This window comes from Tachysurus fulvidraco, chromosome 13, assembly GCF_022655615.1.
Source record: "Tachysurus fulvidraco isolate hzauxx_2018 chromosome 13, HZAU_PFXX_2.0, whole genome shotgun sequence".
In the NCBI taxonomy this organism is placed as follows: Eukaryota; Metazoa; Chordata; class Actinopteri; order Siluriformes; family Bagridae; genus Tachysurus; species Tachysurus fulvidraco.
The window spans coordinates 9,706,629-9,722,837 of NC_062530.1; the positions used below are offsets into that span (position 1 = coordinate 9,706,629).

Below are 16,209 nucleotides of genomic sequence, written 5' to 3' on the forward strand. Positions count from 1 at the left end.
GAGAACTATACTCTGCAGAGACAAGAACACATATCCTGTACCCTGGGGCTTTTAGGAAGCAACTTGCAGTGTGCATGCAGTCCATATTTTTGTGTATTTTTTTTATGCATTTCAGTATGCCCCAAGTTCATTTAATGGCTGCTAGAGGCTTATCTAGTTACGCTTGTTTAGTTTGTAAAATGAAGCTGTCACATTGCATACAGTCCCATTATCTTTTACCATAAATTGTTCTGCACACACAGTCTGTGACTGTTGTACTGTTTGCTTTTGAAATTTTGATTGATTTCGATGCACATATGTAATTTTTTGCTTTGGCTCGAATGTGAGGTATTCTCTGATGGTAAGACTACAAAGTGATCTGTTTGGTATGTGTGTAGGTTTGCCTGTTTACCTGTATGTCTGTTAATGTTTGTATGTGTGTGTTTATCTGGAATACTGAGTATAATAGGAGCTGACGCATTCCTCCATTTCAAATGTAAGTTTGTGTGTGAGTATGCCTGTGTGTGCGTGCTTGCACATTTTCAGTGTCTCTGAACTAGAGCAGTGGGAGGAGAGCAGCTCATTACAGCCACCTCACAACTAGCACAAGCAGAGCCTAATCCTTTACACACAAACACACACACTCACATACACACAAGCCCTGTTATCACCAGCAGTATTTGTGTATTTTTGTATAGTGCTTTTAACAATGTCACAAAGCTTCTTTTTTTTTTTAGAAATATAGAAGTTCAGTATAGAAATTTAAATGTATAATTTTAACACATTTAACATAAGTGTACTTCTAGAAATTCATTCTAATTTTAACATTTGTTTTTTTTTTGGAAGATATTAATTATAAGATGTTTACTAATAAAGTGCAAAACTTGTTTTAAAGCTATCACAGCAACTGTAGACCAAAGCCACAGTAACTATGTGTCTGAGACAGATTTTTTTCATCAAGAGTATTTAAGTCTCTCTCTCTCTCTCTCTCTCTCTCTCTCTCTCTCTCTCTCTCTCTCTCTCTCTCTCTCTCTCTCTCTCTCTCTCTGTGTGTGTTAAAATTTTCCAATATACAGTTCAACTATCTTAGGTCTTGTGGCAGTAACTACACACATATTAAAAAACACTGCTGTAATACAAAACACACACATACACACTCACAGGTAATGGAGATGTAATAACAGACTATTTTAGCTACCCTTAATTACCGTTTGAAGCAAATGTTCTAGCAAAGCAGGTACATCTATTTATAGTGTGGATTTAGCGATTTAAGTGATGCGGTTACTGCAGCAACTGCGTTTTGGCATAATTCCAGCCTCTTTAATGCCTTACTTAATGCACAATTTAATCTTTTGTAGAGTGATCACAACTAACTACCAAAATAGTTGTTAATTTCTGCATTTATAATCAAGTACTGCAAATATTAATGCTAATAAATTGTTTAAAATGTATAAAAATGATGTAAAACATGATACAATCTTCACATTCAGCAGTTCTCAACTCGATTGAATACCGCTGAGAGATTTTGAAGTGACGCTTTGGACAGTGTTCTCCCTAATTTTATCTAAACAACAATTAAAGGAAATTATTTTGGAAGAATGTTGTTCATCTCTACAGTAATCCAGACATTTGTTGAATCGCTGCCATGCCACACTGAAGCTGTTATTAAAGGCCCAACTTTTTATTATGTTGCTTTCCATTTAATTTGTCTGTATGTTGAAATGGTTTTATACACATTGTATTACAGTACAACTGATGAGCTACAGTATGGTCTCTAACTGTAAATGTAGATATTGTAAATGTACCGTTTTTAAAGGAAGGTGAATCTAATGTACTGTCACTGCTAACATGCCTTATTCTTTTTTTTGTTGACATGGTCAGACTGTGTACTATTTATAGTAAACATCTATCACCTTCCATGATAGCAGAGAAAAAATTGTGCAAACTGAAATGTAACTTATATTAGCGTATAAAAACAAGAAGCTAAATACAATACAGTACATGCTAGTATTGGGTATTCAAAACGTGCATAGTACCATTATTGTAAAGTACAAAGTTGTTCTTTTAATCACATAGCTTATTGTTTCTACAAGTGGACAATTAGAATATACTGAACAAACTTATCAAGATTATCAATACTCTTTTTTATTTTATCACCATATTCTACAATTTTCTCCCTGAATTTAGTGATCTGCCAGACCACCCATTAACTCTCCCCTATCATTTGTCAGGTTCCAGCAGGTTTCCTTGGTGATACATGTAGCTAACCTCAGCATCTTTGGACCTGCTTCTCATGTTGCACACAAAGGAAAGTGCTATCTACCCTCTTCCCAATACATGAGCTTAAAAATGGCCACAATTGTCCAGCTTTGCTGTTATTCACATGGGAGCAAGTAATTCAATCCCTTCCACCCAGCGAACATAACAAATTTTGCTCCCTTGAGAGGCCATAGTATTGTCAGGATTCTAACTGTAATTACATAATAGATTCAATAATAAATATATGAATATTTACATTTTATACAAATGCCACCTGGTGGGCCACTTCACAGGGACAAACTAAAGTCTTCACAATTACAAAAAAAATCCTGCATTTATATCACTACTGGGCCATGTGGACCTCATTAATAGCAAAATACATGTTTGTGTCACGGCTGGACTGTAAACACACACACACACACACACACACACACACACACACACACACACACACACACACACACACACACTAAACCAATAACAATTGCAGACATATGTCAATAAATGCTTCAGTTCAAATACTGTGCAGCTTCTGCAATCTCTAAAACAAATGCATGTGTGTTTGTGTTTGCACTCATCTGTTCCCCTCTGATGACCATGGCTGTCTGTGTGTATGTGTATGTTTACTCTCCAGGCCCATATACAGGTGTCCGTAATCAAAGTTGGATGCAAAGAGAGAGACCACTAATGGCAGAAAGGAGAAGGACAAGCAAAATTGCCGCTGGTTTCAATGCAAAGACAGGAGGGCGCGCGCGTGTGTGTGTGTGTGTGTGTGTGTGTGTGTGTGTGTGTGTGTGTGTGTGTGTGTGTGTGTGTGTGTGTGTGTGTGTGGTTTGCAGATATGTTTTTTTTCTCTGGGTGTAAGAACTGCTTCTTACCTGCATGGGAATGATATGATGAAACCTTAGTGCCCCCTTCTGGTGGAATTTAGCAAAGCAGCTGACACAGTAATCCTCTGAGCATTCTGCACACATCTGACCGCACACGTGTCAATGTCATATATGAAAAAAGCAATATTTACATCAATAATAGCGTTTATTAAAATGCTTTAGAAAGATTAATTTGATCTTATATAACTGTTCAACAAATGATAAAATAATCAGAAGCATGCTTTCAATATTTTCTTAGTATAAGCCTAATGACAAAAAAGATTTTAAAATGTGTTGTTATTTAACAAACAAAATACATGAAAAATTTGATATGATGAACTTTTCTGATGAGTCAATAAATTATTATTTATGGTGGAAGTCCCAGGTGTGAGCATATTGTAGCAGTCTGTAGGTTTTCCACCACAGGACAGTCTTCATTACGAAGGACTTTTTTTCTGTTTTCGAGTTTCCAATTTCTCAGCAACATTACGATTTTTCTCTTATTAACTGGTGAGAAATGTTATAGTATATATGCTTTAGTGTAACTATAATCACCATCAGTAGTATTTTCCAGGATTATAATGCCCCAATCCTCAGTGAAAGATTGGGACTGAATAGTTTGATCAAATAATTTATAAAATGATTAGTCATATGGTATGACATTTACTCCACCCAAATCCTGAAACCAAACAGGAGGGAAACTCACGCTTGTCATGTAATTAGACAGCAGGTTAAGAAAGCAAGCAATGTGTAAACACACACTGCCAATGAGCCACAACTCTCAGGTGTGTGTGTGTGTGTGTGTGTGTGTGTGTGTGTGTGTGTGTGTGTGTGTGTGTGTGTGTGTGTGTGTGTGTGTGTGTTGTTAAAAACATACATTAAAAATCGAGTTAATAAGCAGCAAAAACTTCAGCCTTCATGCAGACTTCTTGTAGGGAAATCTTTTGCTTTCATTCCGGCTTGGCCTTAATAAATATTGAAATGAGGGGAAACACTAGATGTCTGTATCTTCAGGGAGCTCATTATTTGTTTTGAAATAAGAAACGAGTGAAGAAGATGAGTAATGTGATTTGAGACAAAGCCGAAATAATAAAAGAAGCAAGCCATCTCTCTCTCTCTCTCTCTCTCTCTCTCTCTCTCTCTCTCTCTCTCTCTCTCTCTCTCTCTCTCTCTCTCTCTCTCTCTCTCTCTCTCTCTCTCTTCTAGATGAGAAGCTCTGGGCACCTACATCTGAAAACACACACAAACAGATAAACACTCTGACATGCTTGAATAGTGTGTGTACCCCGGCTATCCCCCACTAATCAAGCAAGCATATTATAAAGCCATCTTCTTCTTCTTCTTCTTCTTTCGGCTTTTCTCTTCAGGGTTGCCACAGCGAATCATCTCTCTCCACCTATCCCTATCTTCTGCATCCTCAACACTTGCACCCATTAGCTTCAAATCCTCATTAATTACATCCATATACCTCCTCTTTGGCCTTCCTCTTTGCCTCCTGCCTGACAGCTCCATGTCCAACATTCTCCTACCAATATACTCACTCTCCCTCCTCTGAACATGTCCAAACCATTTAATCTGGCCTCCCTAACTTTGTCTCCCAAATGTCCAACATGAGCTGTCCCTCTGATGTACTCGTTCCTAATCCTGTCCTACCTTGTCACTCCCAAAGAGAACCTCAATATCTTCAGTTTGGCTCTGACTCCTGTCTCTTCTTCAGTGACACTGTCTCTAACCCATACAGCTTGGCCGGTCTCACCACTGTCCTGTACACCTTCCTCTTGATTCTCGCTGATATTTTCCTATCACACAGAACTCCTGACACCTTTCTCCACCCACTCCAACCTGCCTGCACTCGCTTCTTTACTTCTTTCTCACTCTCTCCATTACTCTGGACTGTTGACCCCGAGTACTTACAGTAAACTCCTGTACCTTCTTCACCTCTTCACCCTGTAACCTTACTGTTCCACTTCCCTCCTTTCATTCACACACATGTACTCAGTCTTACTACGACTGACTTTCATTCCATTTCTCTCCAGCGCAAACCTCCACCTCTTCAGGTTTTCCTCCACCTGCTCCCTGCTCTCACTACAGATCACAATGTCATCTGCAAACATCATCGTCCAAGGAGTCTCCTGCCTGACCTCCTCTGACAACTGGTCCATCACTATAGCAAACAGGAAGGGGCCCAGAGCCAATCCCTGATGCAGTCCCACCTCCACTTTGAACTCCTCTATCTGACCTATGGCACACCTCACCACTGTCGTGCTCCTCTCATACATGTCCTGCACCACTCTGAAATACTTCTCTGCTACTCCTGACTTCATCATACAGTACCACAACTCTTCTCTTGGCCCCCTGTCATACGCTTTCTCCAAATTTACAAACACACAATGCAACTCCCGCTGACCATCCCTATACTTCTCCATCAACCTTCTCAGAGCAAAAATTGAATCTGTTGTGCTCTGTCTGGGAATGAAGCCTTACTGCTGCTCACAAATTTCCACCAACTTCCTTAATCTAGGTTCCACTACTCTTTCCCACAGCTTCATTGTATGGCTCATCAACTTTATCCCCCTATAGTTGCTGCAACTTTGCACGTCACCCTTATACTTAAAGATCGGCACTATCACACTCCTTCTCCATTCCTCAGGCATCCTCTCACTTTCTAAAACCCTGTTGAACAAACTAGTTAAAAATTCCACTGCTGCCTCTCCTAGACACTTCCAGACTTCTACCGGGATCTCGTCAGGACCAACCGCCTTTCCACTTTTCATCCTTTTCAAAGCCTTCCTGACTTCATCCTTTCTAATCTTATCTACTTTCTGTTTCATAATAACAGTAATTTGATCAATTATAGCAAAAAAACTCCACATCAAAAAGTTCATAAAGCCATACTCAGAACTATGTACAACCCTGGAGATATAAGACAACAATGCTTCCCACTGTACCACAATGTAACATCTTAGATCTTCTCTTAAGATTATTGGATCAGTGGATGGATTTAAAGGTTTGGATGAATTCAGAAGCCATGTCTATGCATTTTGAATGGCAAGTGAGAAAGCAAAGTAATGCCATTAGTCTTATAAATATGTGCATCTTTGTGCAAATTATCAAAGTGGATTACGATAACTCTCCCCACTGATTGCTCCAAAAATTGCCAAAGAGAATGAAGTACTGATTCCATAGGGTTTAGTAGATGACTGAAGGATAATTTTAACAAAGCATATGAGCATAATGCTATCTTGGTTGTCAATATAGGGCAAAACCAAAGCTAAATGTTAAACATCATGTGCTGGACACTATTTAAATTGTTACTGAAGTGATACCAAGGAGATGGAATCTAGGGGATTAGTACAAATTACAAAAAAAGCCCTAGAAATTACAGTACATTACCCTTGAGTTATCAAGCAAGAAAATATCAAGCATAAGGAAGAACTTTTGGGAAACCAAGGGGTGTGTGGCCAGAGGCATCTTCTAGCTTGCCTTGAAAACTGTATAGGGAATAAATTTTACAGGGAATATTTTTAGGATAGCAATAGACATACATATTATGTTTGACTAGGCTTCAATTGAATCAGTCAATAAAGAAGTAGAAAACTGTGTGTAAAGGAAGTAGGAAGCTAGTGGTGTGAGACAAAGCACACAGCAGCCGCTATGTTTGTGTGACACAGCAATGTATGCATGATAGCTTTTGGATGAACAGAGGACATAAGCTTAGGAGTATATGGAGTTAAGGATTTAAAGTTGGCAAAGGAGTAGAGTGGGAGATGTACTTGTGCTGTGGGTGTGATGGAGTGATGATTTAATACACAGTGGGCATGTTGCCATGGTGATGTTGGCTATAAGCTGAGCTACAGGGCTAAACCTTAAGAGGTGGAGGACTAGCATATTGTAGTGTATTCTGTTGGCACTCGTGGGAGTTTACATACAAAAATAGCTTAGATTTTTACACAGATAAATGTAGTAAAATTTCAAAGAACTAACATGGACCATTATGATCAAATATTTGTTGACACCTGGTCATTACACCAATATTTCCTTTTTGAACTTCTCTTTCCAGATTTACTCCCCTCTTTTTGTTTATTATGCACCAGATGTCTGTGATTGCTTTGTATTGTTTTTTTGGCACATGGCTGTGGGGATTTGTGCCCATCTTTTGTTTTTTGTACCCACAATAGCATTAGGGATATCAGGCACCAATGTTGGGCAAGGTGACCTAATATATAATCAGTGTTGTAGTTCATCCTAAAAAAATGTTCAGCGACCTTGCAAAACCATGACTTCTGCACAGGGCTATTGGTATTCTGGAAGAGGTTTGGGAAATTGCAATGCTACTGCAAACAATGGCAGTATGTGGGTCTGATGGTCAGGTGTCCACAAATTTGCCATAATGGCATTACACTGTACAACATGATGTTGCGCAGTTTAACTTGGCTTTATGTGTCAAGTCAAAACTGCACTGATTGCTTGTCTCTCACTCACTCAGACACAAACACAAACACACAGAGACACAGAGAGAGAGAGAGAGAGAGAGAGAGAGAGAGAGAGAGAGAGAGAGAGAGAGAGAGAGAGAGAGAGAGAGAGAGAGAGAGAGAGAGAGCAGTGAAAAAAATCCAATGACAGGTTTTAGACAGAATAGAAAAACTAAGCTCACAAGAGCTATGAGAGTAAGTGACAGGGATTGAATCAGTAGCCTACATAAGGAGAATGTAGTACGGAAGTAAGCATTTAGAGAACGATAAAAGAACCATCATCATGCCGGTGTGTGAGTATGCATGTGGGTGTATTGGAGTTGAGAGCATGGGCTTTATAATACCATAATCTGGCATGACGATGAAAAAAAGACAGTGCCATATCTTTCTCTCTCTCCCAATTTCTCCAGTCAGACAGTCATATAGTCCCTGAACATGAGCCAGGGTGACTCACACAAAGACTTACTTATATATGTGAATTGCATTGGCGGATGGATGGATGGATGGACATCTGGATGGATGGCTTGTCTAGTCGTCTACTTAGCTTCAAGTAAGTGAAGCAGCTCTCTATTCTTGAAAATGTTTCTCCACTCATATACAGAAGTTTCTATTTCTTCCTTACATTTTTTTCTTCTTTCATACTTTCCTTCTTTATTTGTATTCTTTTGGGAGTCTAAAATTGTATATTTTAGTTAAACTCTGTATGAATAGGTGAACAGGTAAATAACATATAAAATGGATAAAATGGCTTGAAAATTTTGGAGGGATTTAGAATTACAGTTTAAAATGCAAAAGGCATATTTTAAATTGTTTACAGTTAAAAAAAATCTAAGCAAAAATTAGGAAAATAGGAAATGACCTAAATTATTATCACTCTAATTAGGTATTAATAATATATTTAGTAAATTTTAGTAAATATATGTTTTACAAGTATGCTATGTGTTTATTGCCATTTAACATGAATATTTTTCTATAGGCTTAACTGATTATCCACTACTGTCCAAGTGTACCTGTCTTTATCTAATACATGAAGCACCATTTAAAAGATAAGTGAATTTGAATAAGCAAGCAAGTGAATGAATAGATATCTAGGTGCATAGACGACTCGGATGAATGATTAGATTAAACAGTAGAATCAACTGTTCTGTTTTGTTGACACCATGGGAATGCTTCTGTGAGTCCGGTGTCTGAGGCATGAGTGGAAACATGCCAATTATATTGGCCAATGTGAGGTCAGGTGACATAGCAGGCGTTCTTGATCAGGGCAAGATATCAGACCCTGAGGCAGTAAGAAAACTCTGGCAGGCCAGAGTTTTAGCACCATCAGCCATTCTATGGCTGCCATGGTTTTCACAGAGAAGCATCTGTAGCTCAAGTCCCCTCTGGTTCACCCTCACCCCTCCAGCTCCAATGGGGTTGGATGCCATGGTGCAGATGTGGCCAAGGTTTGTCTGTACCATGAGTTCTAATGATGGTGTGGCAAGACTGTTATATTGGCTCCATACTGGCCAGTCAGAGTCTGGTTCTCGGATTTAATGTCTCTCCTGAACGGCACTCCTTGGGAATTTCAATATGCCAATAGAATTAGCATGTTTCCCCAAGTGCTTCAGATGCGAGATTCACAGAAGTGTTTCCATTACACATGATGCAACATCTTGTTCCCTTTCTCGGGAAACAAGTTTACATACGTAACCTGAGACATTTCATGTGTATAAATGATGGAGGAAATCATCCTACTGTTTTAGTATACTGTAGATGAATGATAACTCACAAGTCCAGCAGTTTGAGCTTCACATTGGCCACAGGCTTTTCCTTTGAGCCTGGATTTTCTGTTCCATCCATTCTTTGGAGGTGGAGGCTCAGGAACCCTTTGAACTAGAACACATAAACACACACACACACACACACACACACACACACACACACACACACACACACACACACACACACACACACACACACATCTTAAATAAATAAACACAGACCTTCTGCAGAAATGTAATATTCATCACATTACTGATTTGGTTTCATAGTGTCTGATTGGTCAGGTCAGGTTCAAAGTTATAATGCGTTATTTATCAGTAATTAATTGTACCCAGCTTTGGAAAAATCTGCTTTATGGATTTATATCTGCTGATTTGTAATTTATCATACATTACAATCATCACTGGCAATACTCATGCTGACTGAACTATAATGGTTGAGGAAACTGTTGGTATTATATGGGTCATCTGTTCATCATTGCTTTTGCACAATTATTTGTATTTATTTTAATGCCATTGACTATTTGACAGCAGAAACAGTTGAGTTTCATATAGCTATGCTCACCCTATGCAAAGAGCGAACATCTGGTATTCTACACTCTACTGCCATGGTTAAAACTAACTGTTTTGATTTTTGTGGAGTTCCAGAGTGCTGTTTATGCTGCCATTTGGTCAAATTATCAGTGAGTATGAGGTATAAAGACAGCACATTTATATCTTTCTGTAGTAAATTTGTATGCATAATTTTGAGTACATTTATTTAGTAGCTCATTAAAAACTATATAAACCAAAAGTTAAATACAAAAAATACAGACATTTATAAAAGGAAAATAATTATTTTTTTTTTTAAATGATTAATGAGTACGCAAAAGAGATGTAAGTAAATGATTAAACCTGGCTTTACTGACCAAGGCAGCATTAAAAACTCAGAGTAATTTTGACTGCATTTTCATTTATTCACTATACGGACACGAAGAGAACATGTGAACCCTGTTTTCACTTATACACATACACTTACCTGGCTCATCCTTCAGCACTCTTAGTTTTATCTTGCTCGGGGAGCTCTGCCCAAAAACACACAAGTGCACACAATTTATGTCAACAGTCATCAGTAATAATATTTTCTAAACTTCCATTTTAAATAAATTTGGATTTGAATTAATTTAATGGCTTGTGTGCTTAAAGCTGCCAAATATTTCATTCTTAAATGCACTCTCACACTAAACTGGAGTTCAACTTAAAAATAAATTCAATACTTAATTTGGGCACTTCTAAAAATTTACTTAACATAAAATTCAACAATTCAAGTCTATTTCTAGATTTTTTCACTATACTTACAATATTTTATATTCATTCAAATACTTACAATATTTTATATTCATTTTTTTAAACACAAACAACAGGAGTTTCATTATGCTATAAATTCAAATCAGGACAAACATTTTAGAGAGTCAAGTTGTGTTTTAAAACTTGCAGTTGTCCTGTTTTCTGGTGCAAGTAAATAACATAAGACAATCATCTATCGTTTTGATTTAAAGCGCAAGCATGCAAAACCCATGTGCTACACAGTCAAGTACACAGTGCCTATAAGAACATATCCATTGCTTTGGAAAATGTATGTCAGAGTGAATCCTCACTTTCTTGAGCTTTTTCTCTTTTTCACTTGTCACATCTTGGGTCTGAGCAGATTTCCTGCGAAATGCACCATTCTTCCTGTATGAAACATACCCAAGCATGTGATTAATAAATCTCATTTAAACCAAGCTAAAAAAAAGCAGAGTTCTGGAGATGCTAGAGCGAGCAATCAAAGTTAATGCAGAAGCTAAAACCTTCAAGAAATAACAATCAAATTTATTGACGTCAAAAGGGAATGAAAGTGAACTAGTGAGAACAGAGAGAAGAAAGTTAGAAAATAAGAAATATAAATTAGATGTGATGATGAGAGCAAGAAAAAAGGCGAGAGGCAGGAGAATAAAGGATAAGCAGAAGAAAAAGGGATTGAGAAAGAATGAAGCCAGAAAAAGAACATGAAAAGAGAAAATATGAAAGTGAAAAGAGAAGATAACAGATAGAATGAGATAGAGCAGGGAAAAGAAAAAGAAGGAGAAATGAGTGAAAGAAAGTAACAAAAGAGTAAAAGCAAGAGGAAGAAAAGGGATGGAAAGACAGATGGAGACAGACAGTAGCAAGAGACAGAGAGAGAGAGGGTGAGAGGCTGTTTCTCTCTGTGTGTGTGTGTGTGTGTGTGTGTGTGTGTGTGTGTGTGTGTGTGTGTGTGTGTGTGTGTGTGTGTGTGTGTGTGTGTGTGGGTCCACTCAGCTTATCAGCTGACCATCAATGAGTAAGAGGCTCATTTAAGGCTGAGGATTAAAGACACTCAGAACTGAAAACAGCGATGTGACAGTGTGCTACCATCAGGCAGATTAACACACACACGCACACACACAAATACAAACACACACACAGTGAGCTAAATCTACTTTCTGGTGAAGTGTTCTGTTGAGTGTGTGTGTGTGTGTGTGTGTGTGTGTGTGTGTGTGTGTGTGTGTGTGTGTGTGTGTGTGTGTGTGTGTGTGTGTGTGTGTGTGTGTGTTTACAAATTATGACTGAAGACTAGCAGCTGAACTCTGAAGTCTTGCATTATTATTATTATTATTATTATTATTATTATTATTATTATTATTATTATTATTATTATTATTATTATTATTATTATCAGAGGTGGGTAGTAACGAGTTGCATTTACTCCGTTACATTTACTTGAGTACGTTTTTGAAAAAATTATACTTCTAGGAGTAGTTTTAAATCACTATACTTTTTACTTTTACTTGAGTAGATTTGTGAAGAGGAAACTGTACTCTTACTCCGCTACATTAGGCTACAATGAGCTCGTTACTTTTCTTTTTACTCTTTGGTATTCTACGCATCAATTTTAATGTTTTTTTTTTTTTGACAGAGAGAGAAACTTCCGGTAAGGCTCTACCACGTGACTGTGTTTCACCAATCAAACGTAGTTGTGCAGTCTCGTCACGTTACCATACTCAATCTCAGTGGGTGAAGCACAAAAGTGACATCACTGAGTGATTTTTTGGTGAAATAGTTTGTTTCTGCATGTTTTCACACACACACACACACACACACACACACACACACACACACACACACACACACACACGTTTTACGTTGATTGGTGTGCAGTTTTCTGTTCAGCATACCTGGTATGAAATGTGTGTGTGTTTCTTTCTGTTGTTCTGTCACTGGAGACACACACACAGTTTATGAGAATTTATGGGCTGCCTCGTTCTAGTTCTGCCTGGTAAAAAAAAAAGTATAAAGGTTTGGAAATTTGTGTTACTTGTGCGTATTTATTTTTTATTTTTTATTATTTTATTTATTAAGTACTTGAATTTACCTGAATTATTTTAATTTAAGCTATTTTGTAATTAATTAATTTAAATTTATTTTATTGATTGGATGAGCCATAATTTGCGTAAAAATTATTTTGTATTTTTGTCTGCCTGATTGTTGTCGTGTTAAAAAATAAATCAGACGTTACTCAACAGTTACTCAGTACTTGAGTAGTTTTTTCACCAACTACTTTTTTACTCTTATTCAAGTAATTATTTGGATGTCTACTTTTTACTTTTACTTGAGTCATATTATTCTGAAGTAACAGTACTTTTACTTGAGTACAATTTTTGGCTACTCTACCCACCTCTGATTATGATTATGATTATGATTATTATTATTATTATTAATAATAATAATAATAATAATAATAATAATAATAATAATAATAATAATAATAATAATAATAATTGAATTCCTTTGCACAAAATGGTGTTTAGCCCTGCGATGGGTTGGCACTCTGTCCAGGGTGTATCCTGCCTCGATGCCCGGTGATGCCGGAGATCGGCACAGGCTCCCCGTGACCCGAGAAGTTCGGATAAGCGGTAGAAAATGAGCGAATGAATGAATGAAAATGGTGTTTAAATGTAATGAACAGCTCATTAACAGATCCACTGAAGCAATTACACAAGTATTTATTCCAACACTGTGAAACCCCTAAATGAGGTCCTTTTTGAGAGAGACATTGTTTATTGCTCACTATTGAAATATCAAAGCTCTTTTTTTCCAATCTGTCATTTAATTACAGACCACAAGATCAATTTATACTAGAAAACATTTTAATTTGGTGGGCTGTATAACAACCTTAATCGGGTCTATATTTGACTTCCCTGATCTAAATCTAGTTCTTTAGGATTGCTCAAACATAAACAATACCTTTAAGTACAAGGTCATGCTGTAATTTAAATAAGAAGCACATTTTATGCTCCAAAATGCACCCTATGGTACCTATCTAGGATAACAGTAAATCGTAAAATATGGGAATATGATGAGACCTTAATTGACAGTGTGCAACCTGTGTGAAGTACAACATACAGAAAACATCTTTGTTTCATTACCCTAGATTAATTTTCCACTCTCATTATGTCTGTTTAATTATTGAAGAGCTGCAAAACACACATGACCCCAAGATATTAAGTTCATCTCAACCCTCAATTCACCTGAGCAGTGATTCATAATGGAGTGTGTACACCACAAACATGCCTCTCCTTCACACCTGATGAGCTTATGAGCTCATATATCCTGATTTAAGCCCCTAAAAAGGCCACACTATAATTCCACAACTAGGTAACATCTGAGTGTTATTAATAAACTTTTGCAAGGGGTTACTCTAAGGAAGAGGGACATGCCAAATTATAATTGCAAAGTGTTTTTTTATTATTATTATTTGTTTGTTTGTTTGTTTGTTTATGGAAATTTTGCCTCCATTTAATAACTGTTACTTTAATCAAAAGCCCATTGGATTTTTCATCATTTTGAACTTATGAAATCTAAGTATGAAATCCTGGCTGTTCATTTGGTGGACAATGTGACACTGGTATAAATGTGTTGGATTACAACTATAAACAGAATGCCAGTCAAGCACAGGACACAAAAATACACACATTTATCTATGCATTTCTGACTGGGGCTAAATGTGAGTAGCCAATCTACTTACCAACAGGTTTCTGGACTGTAAGAGGAAAATGTAACAGAGGAAACCCTCATGGAGATGATGAGAATACACAAAACTTCAGGATCAAACCACAGAACATGGAAATGTGAGGCACCTGCTCTACCTATTGCACTATCATGCTGCCCTAATTAAAATAATTGGGTTGAAGATCATAAAAAATCAACTGAACACACTTTTATACATGCCTAGATTTTCCAATGTCATGTAGCAATGTGCGACATGGTACATAATCATACGGCTATCTTCCCATTCTTCTTTTTGCCTGTGCACATGCTAAACTACATATGCTGACATATTCAACTGGTGAATAGTCCGTTTTTGCTTTACGTCTAGCATGCATCATTATTTTAATATAATGCATTATTGTAAATACTGTGTTATATGTAAATACATGACATTGTTGGAAGATCTCTTGTGCTAATGTATTCATCAGAGTATACATGAACATTTTCAGCATGCTATTTGGACCATGATGTACTAGATGTGTTGTGGTTGTATCTTCATAAAAATTTTTTTAAAAAGACACAACATATCAAGCTCCGCATTTCCAATCCTCTTCTGCCAACTGCATATGTGTTACTCACTCTCTCTCCTCTTTCTCACGGCTCATGACCTCTTGGAGTTGCTGCAGACGGTTCTCCATGTCCTTGTTGTCCTGTTTGAGCTGTGCCGTCTCAATTCGCAGCTCTCGCAAATTCCTGTAAAGCACACAACACAGTTTACACACAAAAAGCCAAATTACAGTGCAATGTGTCAGGGAGTCTCAGGACGAGAAACATCAAATCTGACAAATTAATTCATGGCAATTTGTTACAGTAGGATGAAGATCTATCTGCCACATTTCAAAGATTAACATAAGTGTGATTGACACATCAGGTTCAATACATCACAACACAACACTAATAATAAAATAAAAACAAAACTAAAAAAATCAAGGGGGAACAAATACTCAACCTGACATTTATCTTTACTGATTTAGGCTTGTTGGGAAGGACCACAAAGTTGTTTAAATTCATGGTTGTTGATTTATCTTCCCCCCTGTGAAAGAGAGAAGCAATATGAATAGAAGAAGAAGAAGAAGAAGAAGAAGAAGAAGAAGAAGAAGAAGAAGAAGAAGAAGAAGAAGAAGAAGAAGAAGGGTAAATTGGACAGTACAATATAATCAAACAACACGGTGCAATATATACTATAATGCTATACTACTTTATACAAACATATCAATCTATTTTTTAAGCAATTAGAAATAATTAATAGACATAATAAATAAATCTAGGTCGACTAGTGACCTATAGTTAATATAGTATCTAATATAGTAGTAAATAAATTGTCTGTAAGTGTTAACTGAAAGACGTGACATAGAAATTAAACTGAGACATCACAAAAATCCAAAAATAAAAAAGGACAATTGTTTCCTAAAGTATATTGCTGTCTCACTGAATACTCACTTGTCGCTTCGATTAACTGTGTACTAGCGTGACTATGGTAACGGCAGCTCACGCGAGAGTAGGCACGATACTTCCGCAACGCGAAGACAGACTTGAGCCTGATTGGCTAATAAAATAAAATAAAAACAAGCGGTTTAAAATTAATTCAATTATTACTTATTTGCAATCTTGCATAAAGTACTAGAAAGCAATACTTGAGTAAATGTACAAGTATTGTACTAGAAAAAGACTTTGGTAGAAGTTAAAGTTACCTTTTAATACATTACTCAAGTAATATTAATTATCTGATAATATACTGTACTTAAGTATCAAAAGTAACTACCTGATATTTAATGTAAT

General features: G+C 36.9%; 1 protein-coding gene across 2 annotated transcripts in view; it reads right to left on the bottom strand.

The window, feature by feature from the left end:
• Nucleotides 1–15,978, bottom strand: part of zbbx (zinc finger, B-box domain containing) — a 65,434-nt gene extending 49,456 nt beyond the window's left edge. For both annotated transcript variants that reach the window (XM_047822788.1, XM_027168052.2), the window contains exons 1-7: nt 15,871–15,978; nt 15,380–15,463; nt 15,010–15,123; nt 10,980–11,055; nt 10,361–10,406; nt 9,351–9,454; nt 3,117–3,212 (exon numbers count right to left, since the gene is read on the bottom strand). In XM_047822788.1, coding sequence (XP_047678744.1) covers nt 3,117–3,212; nt 9,351–9,454; nt 10,361–10,406; nt 10,980–11,055; nt 15,010–15,123; nt 15,380–15,441 — 498 coding nt within the window. In that variant the 5' untranslated portion in view covers nt 15,442–15,463; nt 15,871–15,978. The remainder of the gene's footprint in view (nt 1–3,116; nt 3,213–9,350; nt 9,455–10,360; nt 10,407–10,979; nt 11,056–15,009; nt 15,124–15,379; nt 15,464–15,870) is intronic.
• Between the last annotated feature and the right edge of the window lie 231 nt (nt 15,979–16,209).